This window comes from Mustelus asterias, chromosome 1 (genome assembly GCF_964213995.1).
Source record: "Mustelus asterias chromosome 1, sMusAst1.hap1.1, whole genome shotgun sequence".
Taxonomy (NCBI): Eukaryota; Metazoa; Chordata; class Chondrichthyes; order Carcharhiniformes; family Triakidae; genus Mustelus; species Mustelus asterias.
The window spans coordinates 85,736,693-85,752,215 of record NC_135801.1 but is presented as its reverse complement, the minus strand read 5'-3'; the positions used below and the strand labels follow the sequence as shown (position 1 = coordinate 85,752,215).

Below are 15,523 nucleotides of genomic sequence, written 5' to 3'. Positions count from 1 at the left end.
ATAATAAGTCTTAAGACTTAGGGAACCCATTTTGTGGAGCCCCTTCTATGATGATCAAGTTAACATTAGACACAAGTCCACTGCAAAGTTATGAGAATTACTTTCATTTAAATTATATGAATTACAATAATACTAAATAAATATTTGCGACACCAATTTTAACTTCTCAACGTTATTGATTAAACTATTGCAAGATCCTTCCAGGAAACCAAAGCTTCAGTCCAGTCCTGATCTACAGAAACCCAAACATTTTTCCAGACTTCCTGCAAAGGTATAGTAAAATGTTTAAATTAACTTATGACTTGTGCAACAAATGGAATGCATTTATTTCTGTATCTGTGGTGATCTGTACTCCTAAGTACAATAAAGCAGCCAAAACATTGTGGCCAGGATTTTTCAGACGATGAGGTTTCTCTTCCCGAAGAGTCAGCGGGGAACACATCCCCACCGAGACTGCATGTCCCGCACTCCAAAAGGTTGGAGGGAGGACTTCCACCCCTCAGTTGGGAGGAAGACTTCCTTCAGAGAGCTGCCAATCAGTCTGATTGAAGGCTTTCACTCTGGTCCCTGCAGTATCGCATGTTGCTGATGGACAGGACTGGGACTGCAACCAGTCTCCAGAGTCCAGGTCCCGGGACTCATGACGAGGTAAGTTCTGGGGTCTCAGGGCAGGGAGAGTAGGAGAGGTCTGGAGGAGTGGACAGTGGGAGATTGCGTTATTAGTAGAGAAACTGGAGGGGCGGGAAAGGAGGCCCTGTTGTTAACGGACCTTAACTTGGGGGTGGGGGTGGAGGGTGAGGGGTGGGGGGAGGTTGTTGCCCCATGTTAAAAGGTGAGGGGGAGGATGTTTTTTTTTTATTCATTCATGGGACATGGGTGTCACGGGCTAGCCAGCATTTATTGCCCATCCCTAGTTGCCCAAAGGCAGTTCAGAGTCAACTACATTGCTGTGGCTGTGGAGTCACACGTAGGCCAGACCAGGTAAGGAAGGCAGATTTCCTTTCCTAAAGGATATTAGTGAACTAGATGGGTTTTTCCGACAACCAACAATGGTTTCATGGTCATCAGTAGATTCTCATTTCCAGATATTTTTTATTGTATTCAAATTCCACCATCTGCCGTGGTGGGATTCGAACCCGGGCCCTCAGAACATTAGCTGAGTTTCTGGATTATCAGTCTGGCGATAATACCACTAGATCATTGCCTCCCCATGTTAAAAGGGGTTGGGAGAGAGTGTTGCCCCATGTTAAAAGGGGAGGGGGGGCCGCTGATGGTGACAACACCCATTTTCCTGCACGGGACCTGAAGCCGAATATTTTCATGCTTCCCCCATATCCTGCAACTCCTCACGCCACCCTTTCTAAAAATTTGAAGTTGGGTGACAAATAGCCCTTGAGTGGTCAATAACTGGCCACCTAAGGGCTTCAATTGCAGCAAGGATAGTTTACCGTACAGGACCTCGTCCACCCCAGCGTAAAATTGCAATGAGGTCAGGGCGGGCAAGAACCTGGAGCAAAGCCCGTCCAGGAAATGTTACACTCACCTCACACCCACAAACCTGCTGGTGGGGGAGTGTAAGATTCTGGCCCATGTGAGTAAAGGGTTGTCACTACAGTCTGAGTTCAGTAATTAATCAGGACAGGAAATTAATTGTTGGAAGGGCAAGGTGAGACACACACACAGGTGCAGTTTCTCTACATGTGATCCTGGTGGGTGAGCATGATTTTGCCAAACTGGCTCAACAGTGTGTACGCAGAAATGTTTTCTTTCTATAAACATTAAGTGATGGTTCCTTCAATGACTGGGGAGTAAATGCACCTTCAGATAATTAATGACAAGTAGAGAGCAGGAAGGTTCCATCCTTAGAAATAGAGATAACAGCAAATTCACTTCAGTGCCCCGGTAGAATCAGTCAGCTAGGACTCTGAGTAACAATCACTGTCCAGTGTCCCACATCACATTGTGTGTGTGTGGATGCGGAATGAGCGGGGGGTGTTAAGTTCTGCCCTTCACAGTTGAATGCCAGCCCAAGGATTGGCAACGTAATAAAGAATGGCAACGAGAATGAAACACTGGAGGATATGGCTGAGTCTTTAAATAAGTTTTTTGTGTCGGTCTTCACGGTGGAGGACACAAATAGTTTGCCAAATATTAACGATAGAGGGTTGGCAGCAGGAGAAATACTTAATACAATTAATGTTACCAGAGAGGCAGTGCTGGGTAGACTAATGAGACTGAAGGTGGACAAGTCCCCGGGTCCGGATGGAATGCATCCCAGGGTATTGAAAGAAATGTCAGAGGTAATAGTGGATGCGTTAGTGATTATTTATCAAAACTCGTTGCATTCTGGGGTAGTGCCGGTTGATTGGAAAACGGCTAATGTTACGCCGCTGTTTAAAAAAGGAAGGAGACAAAAGGCGGGTAACTATAGGCCGGTCAGCTTAACGTCTGTAGTAGGGAAAATGCTGGAATCCATTATTAAAGAGGAGATAGCAGGGCATCTGGATAGAAATGGTTCGATCAATCAGACGCAGCATGGATTCATGAGGGGAAAGTCGTGCTTGACGAACATGTTGGATTTTTATGAAGATGTGACTAGGGCGGTTGATGGAGGAGAACCGGTGGATGCGGTGTTTTTGGATTTCCAAAAGGCGTTTGATAAGGTGCCCCATAAAAGGCTACTGAAGAAGATTAGGGCACACGGAGTTGGGGGTAGTGTGTTAAAGTGGATTGGGGACTGGCTATCCGACAGGAAGCAAAGAGTCGGAATAAATGGGTGTTTTTCCGGTTGGAGGAAGGTAACTAGTGGCGTGCCGCAGGGATCGGTACTCGGGCCGCAACTATTTACCATTTATATAGATGATCTGGAGGAGGGGACGGAGTGTAGGGTAACGAAGTTTGCAGACGACACAAAGATAAGTGGAAAAGTGAATCGTGTGGAGGACGGAGAAGATCTGCAGAGAGATTTGGACAGGCTGAGTGAGTGGGCGAGGATATGGCAAATGGAGTATAACGTTGAGAAATGCGAGGTTATACACTTTGGAGGAAATAATAACAAATGGGATTACTATCTCAATGGAAACAAATTAAAACATGCTACCGTGCAAAGGGACCTGGGGGTCCTTGTGCATGAGACGCAAAAGCCCAGTCTGCAGGTACAACAGGTGATCAAGAAGGCAAATGGGATGTTGGCCTATATTGCGAAGGGGATAGAATATAAAAGCAGGGATGTCTTGATGCACCTGTACAGGGCATTGGTGAGGCCGCAGCTGGAATACTGTGTGCAGTATTGGTCCCCTTATATGAGGAAGGATATATTGGCATTGGAGGGAGTGCAGAGAAGGTTCACCAGGTTGATACCTGAGATGAGGGGTTTGGATTATGAGGAGAGGCTGAGGAGATTGGGTTTGTACTCGTTGGAGTTTAGAAGGATGAGGGGGGATCTTATGGAGACTTATAAGATAATGCGGGGGCTGGATAGGGTGGAGGCGGAGAGATTCTTTCCACTTAGTAAGGAAGTTAAAACTAGAGGACACAGCCTCAAAATAAAGGGGGGTCGGTTTAAGACAGAGTTGAGGAGGAACTTCTTCTCCCAGAGGGTGGTGAATCTCTGGAATTCTCTGCCCACTGAGGTGGTGGAGGCTACCTCGCTGAATATGTTTAAAGCGCGGATGGATGGATTCCTGATCGGTAAGGGAATTAAGGGTTATGGGGATCAGGCGGGTAAGTGGTACTGATCCACGTCAGATCAGCCATGATCTTATTGAATGGCAGGGCAGGCTCGAGGGGCTAGATGGCCTACTCCTGCTCCTATTTCTTATGTTCTTATGTTCTTATTAAAGTTCCTCTGTAACCAAACCCAACACAAATTGAGCTTTCAGGAGAGGAGGGAAAAGAATGAAATCATAATTAAATGGCATAGTTAATCATATAGAGCAACGCTGCAGAGTGGAATGAAGCATTCAGGAAGGAGGTCATTCAGTCGTGACTCAGTATGTGCTCAACTTGCACAAGTGTGTGACCTAAATATGTGGTGGGACTGATGTATGCCAGCACCAAGCTGTGAGTATGATTTAGTTAGTACAAGGTCAATGTGTGGGGTGAATTTGAGGTGAATTAAACTTCCGTTTTCAGTTCTTTGATGTGATGTTAGAAAGCTTGTTTTGACTGGCGCATTGGCAAACAAGATGATGAGATAGTCAGGACCATTCACTGTCTACATCTTGCTGCTGTTTGAGAACAAAGGAGCACAAAAGAATCCTTTCAAATGTCACACCTTGTTGCTCAAAGTATTTCCCATCATTGACATAACGAAAATGTTTCAGGATTTAGAAGGAAACATATGGTACGTTGGTGCCTGTGACCGCTATGAAGCAGAGGAGGCTTTAAAGATAAAAAATAAGGTAATCAATTCTATTACATTTACAAAATAATTCCACTGGAGTCATTTTGCTGTCAGCAATTGATTCATCAATGTCAGATTCTTATTGAAATCAAATATCTTCTCAAATCTAATTATATATTCAGAAGTTATCAAAGTTCTCATTTGCTTATCCCATATGATGTTGCGTTGTATATTTTCTAGATCTTTATTCTGTTATTTCTGGATACTGTATTCATAAAGTATTTGCTATATAACAAATCAGAGGTATACATTGAGCCTGTACTGCTGATTCAATAACAGTTTGTTTTCTCCTCATTCAGAATGGTGCTTTTCTGGTGAGGGATAGTTCCAAAGGAATCCCTGATAAGCCATACGTGTTGCTGGTATATTACAGATTTAAAGTTTACAGCATTCAAATACGATATCTGGAGGACACTAAACAGTATGCTTTGGGGAGTGGGCTCAGAGGACATGATGTAAGTTTTCTGCTATTACATTGCTCTAGTCTTCTGTAGAAATCACATTTTCTGCCTTCCGTAAACCAAGTTAATATTGTTGAGTTTTTAAAAAAATATTTAAACATGCTTTGCAAATTTAAATAAGCTCGAATGCTAAATTAAAATGTCTAACTCCCATATGAAACATAATGCTAAAAGATCTGGCATTTTGTTCATTTTGTGAAATGGTGTAAAACTCAGAGAGACAGGAGCAATGAAAATTACTTTTAAAACTACACAAGTTTGAAAATATGTAAAAGAACAAAAATACTCTCCCTGTTTTTCTTCCTTTTTATAGAATAATTACATATTTTTTACAGAAGATTTTCTTGGATCAATGGCTTGGCAATCCAGCAAACATTGGAAGATTGAGTAGGCTGAAATAAAACATGTCAACAACCCTCATTACTTTTCCTTCCAGAATGAAACCTCCCATCACTTCCACACTTTGGGCCATGTCATTTTAATATAGCAATTAATGTGGGAGAAAATGCAATAGTCACAATCACCCTGATGCATGCGGTGGCTTCTTTTGGGAGCAGATTCTTTCTATAGGTCTAACTTTGGAAAACATGTAAAATAAATGGAAACCTGGCAAAATGGCTTTGATATTTATCTCTGTCAGCTTGAGCAATTCAATAAACATGTTTCGACACCTGTTAGCTAATATATATTGAGGACAGTCTAGCAAGGCAACAGAAATGTTCGCATCAAATACTTCACAGCACATTTCTACTACATATATTTTATTTTGACTTTATATTTTTCAGCCCAGTTCCTTTACAGCTCACTCACAAAATATGATCTTTGAAGATGAACATAAAATATATAGAATCTATTTATTCAGTTTGCACTTTTCTTGTTGTGTGTCTGTGTGTCTGTGTCCTGAGTGCAATATCTGCTCATCGCAGGATTAGATGTCACACCATGACTGACTTAATCCCAGACGTTTGCAAGAGAAAGGAATGGTGTCAGTAGTTAGGGATTGCAGTTTGGAACAAGGTCTCTCCAATATTTAATTGGAGGAAATTTCTGCTCATCCAGTACTGGGTGTTGGATAAGCAGCCTGCTAATTTAGCAACAGTGGAGAAGTCGAGTGGGATGGTGGTGAGGCTGGATGCCTACAGCATACATATCAAAACAAATGCCATGCCTTCGCCAAGGGACAGGTTGTAGATGAGAAATGAGAAGAGCAAAGGATTAATCCTCAGTCGGTACCAGAGATAATAGTGTGGCATAGGAAGAAAAGTCATTGCAAATAATTCTCTAGTTATGATTAGATAGATAAGAATGGAGCGAGGTGAGAATAGTCCCATCCAGCTGATGACAGTGGAGAGGCAATAGGGGAGGATGGTGTGGTCAACCATGACAAAGGCTGCAGTCAGATCAAGAAGGATGCGGAGGAAAAGTTCACCTCTATCACTGTCACATAGGATGTTATTTGCAACTTTGATAAGAGTCATTTTGGTTCTGTAGCAGGAGCAGAAACCTGACTGAGGATATTTAAACATGGGGTTCTGGGAAAGATGGGAATGGATTTGGGAGGTGACAGCACATTTAAGGACTTCAGGAAGGAAAGGAAGGGATCAAGAGTTGTTTTTTTTTTGAAGCGAGGTTATGACAGTAGATTAAGAGAGACAAATCTGAAGAGAGAGAACAATTTACAATATCCATAGTGCTCTTACATCAGGAAGGAAATCTTAATCTAAGCTGACAGAAGTGTAAGTTCAGCATTAAAATTCCAACACAGAGCAGTTTGTATTTGGCACAAAATTCCTAACATAACACTAGCTATGCAAAATAATTGCTCTTTCTTATCTACTTTTAACATAATATGTTACATTATCCAAATCCTTGTTTGCTGCCAGTGCAGATATTCACTGCATAGTTCACAGGCCACAGAGTTATTGTTTAACCAGTGGTGTTTAATACAAAATTCATTATCTTTTTTCCCCCATAGTTCCTCTTCCCATGCTAAACAACATTACTATTGTTCTGATTCCATGAAAAAGGAAGTACAAGCCCAAAGAGGCTTCTTCTTCTTCATAAAACAAACAGACCAACGGATTCTAAATTTGCCTCAATTTGCTATTGACAGCAAGAAATAATAATGGGGTTACATTTTTGTTGTCAAATCATTTTCATTGAGCATTTACTTACAAGGGCACCTATTATTGTACTCCAATTACATGGGGCCTGAACTCACCTTGTATCTCATCTTTCTTGAGTTTGCATTCAACCGCTATCCTTTGCATGCGTCAAAGGAGATGGTCAGATAACCAGGTGGCATTCTCTCCAATTGCCTAGATATTGTTTTTAAAGAATCAATGTCCATCTGCTGCTCATTTGGAACAAACATTGAGAAACAGCTAAAGGTGTTGCTAAGCAACAAGTTCGATGTGATAATACATAGAGCGTCTGTGAAGACTCAGACTGATAAAAGCTCCGGAGATCAAGATGCTAATGCAGTTGCTAAATGTGTCAGCAATGAAGATCAATTTGTTTCATGTAAAAACAAGTGCAACATGGACACAAAACATGAGGAAACAAGGTCACCCCATTGAACTATTTACAATTCCTGATTTTTTTTTTAAATTGTTTTGTATCCTCAAACGATTTGGACTCTTCATCACATCATGTGGTGTGCCATTTATTCTGCCTAAATAATGCAACAAAACTCAGTTATGTTTTTGAAATTAAAGTAATCGGAGCAACGTTTGTGCTTTGAACATGACTGGAAATCCGGGATTCAAGATATGTTTTTCTCCCAGTTTTCCACACAAACTTATTTGCCCACAGAGAATATAAAATCTGCCATGAGCCAGTGTCATTGAATATTGTTTTAAAATGTAATTTTTTAACAAAAAGTTGTTTTATTAAAATACTCATTTTATCCTTAAGATTGGTAATTTGATTTACTTTGATTAATATGGCTGAAAATGGTTATCCCAATAAATAAAACTTTTTAATTTGAGCATCAAGTCAACTACCAGTGAGTGACCAGTTTTTAAATCACTGAAAATGACTTTGAAAAATATATGGATCTATTTGTTAGTTACTTTACGATATAGTAGTCAGATTCTTAATTTATTAATTTAATTACATTCAAAAGGTTTTTAAACATACCTAATAGTGTCCTTTCATCTAAAACGCAGCTTGATTTTAAGAGCAGCTTCAAAAGCTTCCAATTGAGTGCAGTTAGCTGAAATTTACAATGAAGATTAATTTGATCTGGGGGCATGGCCACTTTGTGGGCACAGGAACTTTCAGCAGAATGGACTTTGAACTAGGACAAGTTCATTTTGCACAAAACATAATTTGCACTTGAAATTATGCCATCTTTTGTGGTGGTGTCACCAATTTGGAACAAATTATGTCAATAAAACCCATGTGACAGATTGGAAACTCCAGGACAACGTGATTTGAAATGTTCATTTAAATCAGAAGCTATGAGCACTTTGGGAATTACTGCCCACCAAGACTCCCTTGGCATTTGCAAATATAACACCGCAATTAAAGAAAGGACGGAGACAGTACACAGGCAATAGGTTGGTTGGCTTGATATCAGTTGTCAGGAAAGTACTAGAATCAATTATTAAGGAATTATTAACAATGGACTTAGAAAATCACATTATGATCAGACAAATTAACATGACTTTACGAAAGGGAAATTGCATTTGACAAATGTATTAGTTCTCTGATGAGTTAACCAGTAGTGTAGACAAAAGGGAACAAGTGGATGTAGCATACTTGGATATTCAAAAGGCTTTCGATGAGGTGTGACACAAAAGGTTAATATGTTAGATTGGGGTCACAAAGTTGGGGGTAATAAATTAGCATGGAAAGGGAATTGTTTAACATGCAGGAGGCAGAGCCTGGATAAAGAGGGCAATTTCAAGTTGGTAGGCTTTATTTAGTGCAGTGCTGCAAGGATCAGTGCTGGGGCCTCAGCTATTCACAATCTATATTACTAACTTGGATGAAGGTTCAGATGGCTCGATTGAGGGTTACAAGTTAGCAAGGAATGAGCTGAAAAAGGGGCTTAGGAGAGCTAGGAGGGGACATGAGAAGTCCTTGGCGGGTCGGATCAAGGAAAACCCCAAGGCTTTTTACTCTTATGTGAGGAATAAAAGAATGACCAGGGTGAGGTTAGGGCCGGTCAAGGACAGTAGTGGGAACTTGTGTATGGAGTCAGTAGAGATAGGCGAGGTGATGAATGAATACTTTTCTTCAGTGTTCACCAAGGAGAGGGGCCATGTTTTTGAGGAAGAGAAGGTGTTACAGGCTAATAGGCTGGAGGAAATAGATGTTCGGAGGGAGGGTGTCTTGGCAGTTTTGAATAAACTGAAGGTCGATAAGTCCCCTGGGCCTGATGAAATGTATCCTAGGATTCTGTGGGAGGCAAGGGATGAGATTGCAGAGCCTTTGGCGTTGATCTTTGGGTCCTCGCTGTCCACGGGGATGGTGCCAGAGGACTGGAGAATGGCGAATGTTGTTCCTCTGTTTAAGAAAGGGAATAGAAATGACCCTGGTAATTATAGACCGGTTAGTCTTACTTCGGTGGTTGGTAAATTGATGGAAAGGGTCCTTAGGGATGGGATTTACGACCATTTAGAAAGATGCGGATTAATCCGAGATAGTCAGCACGGATTCGTGAAGGGCAAGTCGTGCCTCACAAATTTGATAGAATTTTTTGAGGAGGTAACTAAGTGTGTTGATGAAGGTAGGGCAGTTGATGTCATATACATGAATTTTAGTAAGGCGTTTGATAAGGTCCCCCATGGTCGGCTTATGATGAAAGTGAGGAGGTGTGGGATAGAGGGAAAGTTGGCCGATTGGATAGGTAACTGGCTGTCTGACCGAAGACAGAGGGTGGTGGTCGATGGAAAATTTTCGGATTGGAGGCAGGTTGCTAGCGGTGTGCCGCAGGGATCAGTGCTTGGTCCTCTGCTCTTTGTGATTTTTATTAATGACTTAGAGGAGGGGGCTGAAGGGTGGATCAGTAAATTTGCTGATGACACCAAGATTGGTGGAGTAGTGGATGAGGTGGAGGGCTGTTGTAGGCTGCAAAGAGACATAGATAGGATGCAAAGCTGGGCTGAAAAATGGCAAATGGAGTTTAACCCTGATAAATGTGAGGTGATTCATTTTGGTAGGACTAATTTAAATGTGGATTACAGGGTCAAAGGTAGGGTTCTGAACACTGTGGAGGAACAGAGAGATCTTGGGGTCCATATCCACAGATCTCTAAAGGTTGCCACTCAAGTGGATAGAGCTGTGAAGAAGGCCTATAGTGTGTTAGCTTTTATTAACAGGGGGTTGGAGTTTAAGAGCCGTGGGGTTATGCTGCAACTGTACAGGACCTTGGTGAGACCACATTTGGAATATTGTGTGCAGTTCTGGTCACCTCACTATAAGAAGGATGTGGAAGCGCTGGAAAGAGTGCAGAGGAGATTTACCAGGATGCTGCCTGGTTTGGAGGGTAGGTCATATGAGGAAAGGTTGAGGGAGCTAGGGCTGTTCTCTCTGGAGCGGAGGAGGCTGAGGGGAGACTTAATAGAGGTGTATAAAATGATGAAGGGGATAGATAGAGTGAACGTTCAAAGACTATTTCCTCGGGTGGATGGAGCTATTACAAGGGGGCATAACTATAGGGTTCGTGGTGGGAGATACAGGACGGATATCAGAGGTAGGTTCTTTACGCAGAGAGTGGTTGGGGTGTGGAATGGACTGCCTGCAGTGATAGTGGAGTCAGACACTTTAGAAACATTTAAGCGGTTATTGGATAGGCACATGGAGCACACCAGGATGATAGGGAGTGGGATAGCTTGATCTTGGTTTCAGATAAAGCTCGGCACAACATCGTGGGCCGAAGGGCCTGTTCTGTGCTGTACTGTTCTATGTTCTATGTTCTAAGAGACAGTAATGTATCTAATTATTCTGATGCTACAAAACTAAGTGGGAATGTAAACTGAAAGGAGGACTCAAAGGAGTTGCAAAGAGATAATGACAGATAAACTGAATGGGAAACAAGGTGACAGATTAAATGTGAGGTTAGGAGTAAGAATAAGAAAGCAGAATATTTTTAAAGGGTGTGAAATTTTAAAACATTGATGAACCGAGGAACATGGATGCACTGGTACAAAGAACAGAAAGTTAGCATACAGATACATTAAGCAATTACAAAAACAATGGCATGTTGGCCTTTAATGGAAAGGGATTAGAGTACAAGAATAAAGACATCTTGCTGCAATTGTACAGGGTCTTGGTGAGACCACACCTGGAATACTGTGTGCAGTTTTGGTCATTTAAGGAAGCATATACTTACATTGGAGGTAGTACAGCAAAATTTCACTAGGTTATTCCCTAGGATGAGAGTAACATGTTAGGATGAGAGGCTGAGTAAATTGGATTGATATTCTCTGAAGTTTAGAAAAATTAGAGTAGTCTAGTTGAAGCATACAAGATTCTAAAGGGTAAACACTGAGAGGTTGTTTCCACTGGCTGGGGAATTTAGAACACAACCTTAGGATAAGGGATGAATCAGTTAGGACTGAGATGAAGAAAAATAAATTCATTCAAAGGGCTGAGAGTCTTTGGAATTTTCTATACCAAAGGATGGTGAGTGCTATATTATTGAACCTATTTAAGACTGAGATAGACAGATATCCCGTCTCTAGGGAATCAAAGAATATGGGGGAGTGGGTGGAAAAGGGATGCTGAAGCCAAAGACCAGCCATGATTGTATTGAATAGTGGAGCAGGTCGATTTGCCAAGTGGTCTACTCCTGCTCCTATTTCTTATATTCTTAAGATAGCACCAACCGTCCCCACGACTTCTATGCCCAGATGATCAAGGGGCAGAAGGTGCATGGGAACACCACCCAAGTAAGTTCCCCTCCAAGTTGTGAGGCCTCTTTAAAGCCATGCTTATTTTTTCTGATGGTGGGCTTGGCCCCACAGACTGATCTTTGAGGCCCAATTCCTGCTGCAAAAACAGGCTGTGTAAAGGTAGGTGCTCGGTTTTTTAAAAAAAGACCCTGCGGTTTAAACACTTCCCACCATGCTCAACCTTCCTCCTCCCCACATCCCCTCTCAGCAGTTGAAGGCACTGAACAATTCTCATAACTCCACCAAACTTACTCTTTGGAGTCACGCAAAATCTAGGACATTAAAATGGGGTCACACCAGGAAAAGATTTGGGAAGCACTGCCTTAGAACTCCCTCCCCAACAGCATTGTGATTGTGCCTACACTACGTAGACTGCCGCAGTTTACGGAAGTGGCTCACCATGATCTTCTCAAGAGTAACTGGATTTGGGCAGCAAATACCAGTCATGCCAACAACAAAGCAACAATTTTTGATCAGAGTAAAGTTGTACAGATATCAAATTCTTGCTTTTACTGAGCAAAATTTGTACATAAGGTTATTTGTTTTTACAGAATCAACTTAGCAGCCACTTTCGAGTTCTTTACAATTTAAGGATGTTTTAGGAGAAAATTGGAACTGAACCCATAAGTATTATGCCTCACCAGTTGGGATCTTCCATGACATGTTGATAATAGTGTCTATCTTTCTCCCCTCCACAGATATTTGAATCAGTGCCTGATATCATAGAGATCCACAAAAATATTCCGTTGCGATTAATTGATCGAAGAGACCAATCAGGAAGCCAAATGGAACAATGTATCTTAACCATTCCACTGACTCTGCACTGACAGATTGATGGTGTCACATGTTAAAGACATTAATCCTCACATAAAACCGCATTAATTTATTTTTCATGTAAATATACACATGCTAAGAATTCTTTCTATTGTACTTTTCTAATGAATTCGAAAGGTTACTTGTTCAGATTACACAGTTCATTGTCACATAAGGTAATGATAATAAACAGGAAAATACATTTGCAAGAAAAGGAGATATGTTATTATGTTTTCTTACAAAATGTAGAACTACAACTTCCAGATGCTTATATTAATCAAGTTATTTTATTTGAGACAAATGATCGACTGTTATCTGCATGTTTTTTTATATTGTTGTACATTTAACACTTTTATGGACAACGGGAGAGAAATTCAACTGTTTTGGGAAAAATGTACTTATCTGTTCACCTATCATTGTTGAGTGTGAAAATACTAGTCTACAAAACATAACTAACATCAAAAACATAACAGAATAACCTCACAAAAATGCCAGGCAGTATAATTCATTACTTGGTGAGAAGAGTAAGAAGTCTCACAACACCAGGTTAAAGTTCAACAGGTTTATTTAGGTCCTGTACCAATAGGCCCCACTCTGGCCCTCACCCATTTGGCACTGCCTGATGCCTGGTGGGCAGTGCCAAGGTGCCCCTTGAGCATTGCCAGTTAGCCCCATGGGCAGTGCCGGGGGCCATGCTGGCAATGGGCAGGGAGCACCCCCACCCACCCTCAACTCGCTGGGGGGGCTGTTGTAAACCCCGATGGAGTGAACCACTTGGAGAAGGTGGCAAGGAGAGGCTAGCGGGCTTGGGGCTGAAGGCTCCTACTCCACTTTAATGATATTAAAATGCTGATCTTAATATTTACAATAATTTCACGCCAATTTCCAGCGCAGAGTTGACAACACCAGAAATCCGAGCCCCAGAGACACGCGGCGGCTTTGGTGCCCAGCGGGGAGCCCACTAAATGGCCTCCGCTGATGTCTCCCAGCCCGTTGCACTGCTAGAGCAGCACAGTGGGTTGGGAGATTCGCCCCCTATATGTTTCAAAATTTCAAAACAGAATCCAGATATGATGTAAAAACACTGATCTGGGATTTTCTGATAAAATCTGGCCCGGATCTTCCTGCCTGGGTAGTCGGAGATTGGATGTACACCAGACGATACACTGCAGGACCCCACAAATTTCCCAATGTGATGACTCTACAAGAAGTACACAGGCAGTTTGAACTTCTGACAGCAACTCCCCCCACCCCCATCCCCCCCACCCCCGCCTTCCCTGGGACTCTCCAAAAGATCTCCAATGTTAAGAGTCAGAGACTTCAGACAGCTCTGACTTACTTACCTGGATATCATCCAGGAAATCATAAACATTTAAAAACTGATCCCCCAACTTCCCTCACCCCACCTGACTCCCCCCAACCTGACCCCCAAATCCCCACACCCCAAAACCCCCCAACTCCCACTGCCTGACCCCCCCACCCAAACCCCCTGACTCCCCCAACCCTTACCCCCAACCACCCGCAACCAACCACCCTGACTCCCCAACCCTGAACCCCACTCACCCCAACCCCCGAATCTACTCCACAATCTGACTCTTCCCTCACCCTGTCCCTGAACTCCCTCCACTCCGACCCCACATCCTGACTCCCCCTCACCCGACCCCCTCGAATCCCCCATCCTAACCCCCTCCCAACACTCCCCCCATCCCAACCCCCTTACTCATCCCCCACCCATACCCCCGACACCCCACATCCTGACAACCCAACTCCCTGACCCCCAACTCTGCAACACCCCAACCTCTCCCCTCCTCCCCAATTCTGACCCCTCCCCCCCAACACACGCTCCTCCTCAGTCTTTTCTTTTTCTTTCACAATCCTTTACTCTGTTGGTTAAGGGGATACACTGTTGTTCCAAACATTCACTCTGTTTCCACATATACCATTATCTTCACAATGCCATTATGAATTTGCATGTGCAGCATTTTTGCAGCCAAAATATTTTTCAGCAGAATGGTGCTGGAAAAAGTCCAACAGGAAACTTGTGAGATGATCTGCTCCAGATTATTCTGGGCTATTGTATAAATCATGCTTATGATTTTCATTTAAACCAGTCCTTAAAGAAACCAAGAAAGTGATGAAGCAAATCCTTTGATTGCAGTACCCTGCTGATTCACATTTCCTCTCACAAGGGTGATTCTATAATCTGGTGTTGCCAACAGAAAGCCTGATTGTAGCATCATCTTTTTGTATAAAGCCTAATTTCTGTAACCAAAACACTCCATAATTAATCCAGTACAGCCTGAATTGTCAATGGCAGCTCTGTAATAGCAAACCGATGAAAGGCATGTGTAAAAATGTGTTGGGAGTAAAGACAGTCAGCATTTGTTGTAAGATTGTATGTTAACATATGATGGGGTGTCATCACTTGTCTGGTTGAACAATAATTTTATTAATAACTCACAACTATGTATATAATATATATAGGATACAGTCCTGACTAGTTCTATCTTCATGCTGACTTCTACCGGACTAACCACTACACTCTACTAATTCCATGTGACTCAACCCATAATTTGGGTGGTATTGCTTCCACAGTTCCACATTAACCCTTACAGTCCTGAGCACCCCAATACTATAGCAATTTCCTCCATAATCAATAGTTCACCAATTTTCTGGGGAAGGGCTGATCTGTTCAAGAGGGACGGGTTACATTTGAACTGGAGGGGGACTAACATCCTGGTGGGGAGATTTGCTAGAGCCACTCGGGAGGGTTTAAACTAGTTTGGCAGGGGGGTGGGATCCAAAGCAGTAGGGAGACAGAAGAGAAGTTTGAGGACAGCACGGAAGTTAAAGAGAGCACATTAATTAGTAAAGGCAGTGTCAGTAATCCTAGTACCAGACAGACCAGACAGAAGCAAGACAGAGAGCAAGGGACGTCC

The 15,523-nt window shown here is 42.4% G+C and overlaps 1 protein-coding gene across 1 annotated transcript in view; it reads left to right on the top strand.

Annotated features, from left to right (window-relative positions):
* Positions 1–12,791, top strand: part of clnk (cytokine dependent hematopoietic cell linker) — a 111,547-nt gene extending 98,756 nt beyond the window's left edge. The window contains exons 16-19 of the mRNA XM_078216953.1: positions 195–271; positions 4,326–4,403; positions 4,705–4,860; positions 12,470–12,791. Coding sequence (XP_078073079.1) covers positions 195–271; positions 4,326–4,403; positions 4,705–4,860; positions 12,470–12,598 — 440 coding nt within the window. The 3' untranslated portion in view covers positions 12,599–12,791. The remainder of the gene's footprint in view (positions 1–194; positions 272–4,325; positions 4,404–4,704; positions 4,861–12,469) is intronic.
* The last annotated feature ends 2,732 nt before the right edge of the window (positions 12,792–15,523 follow it).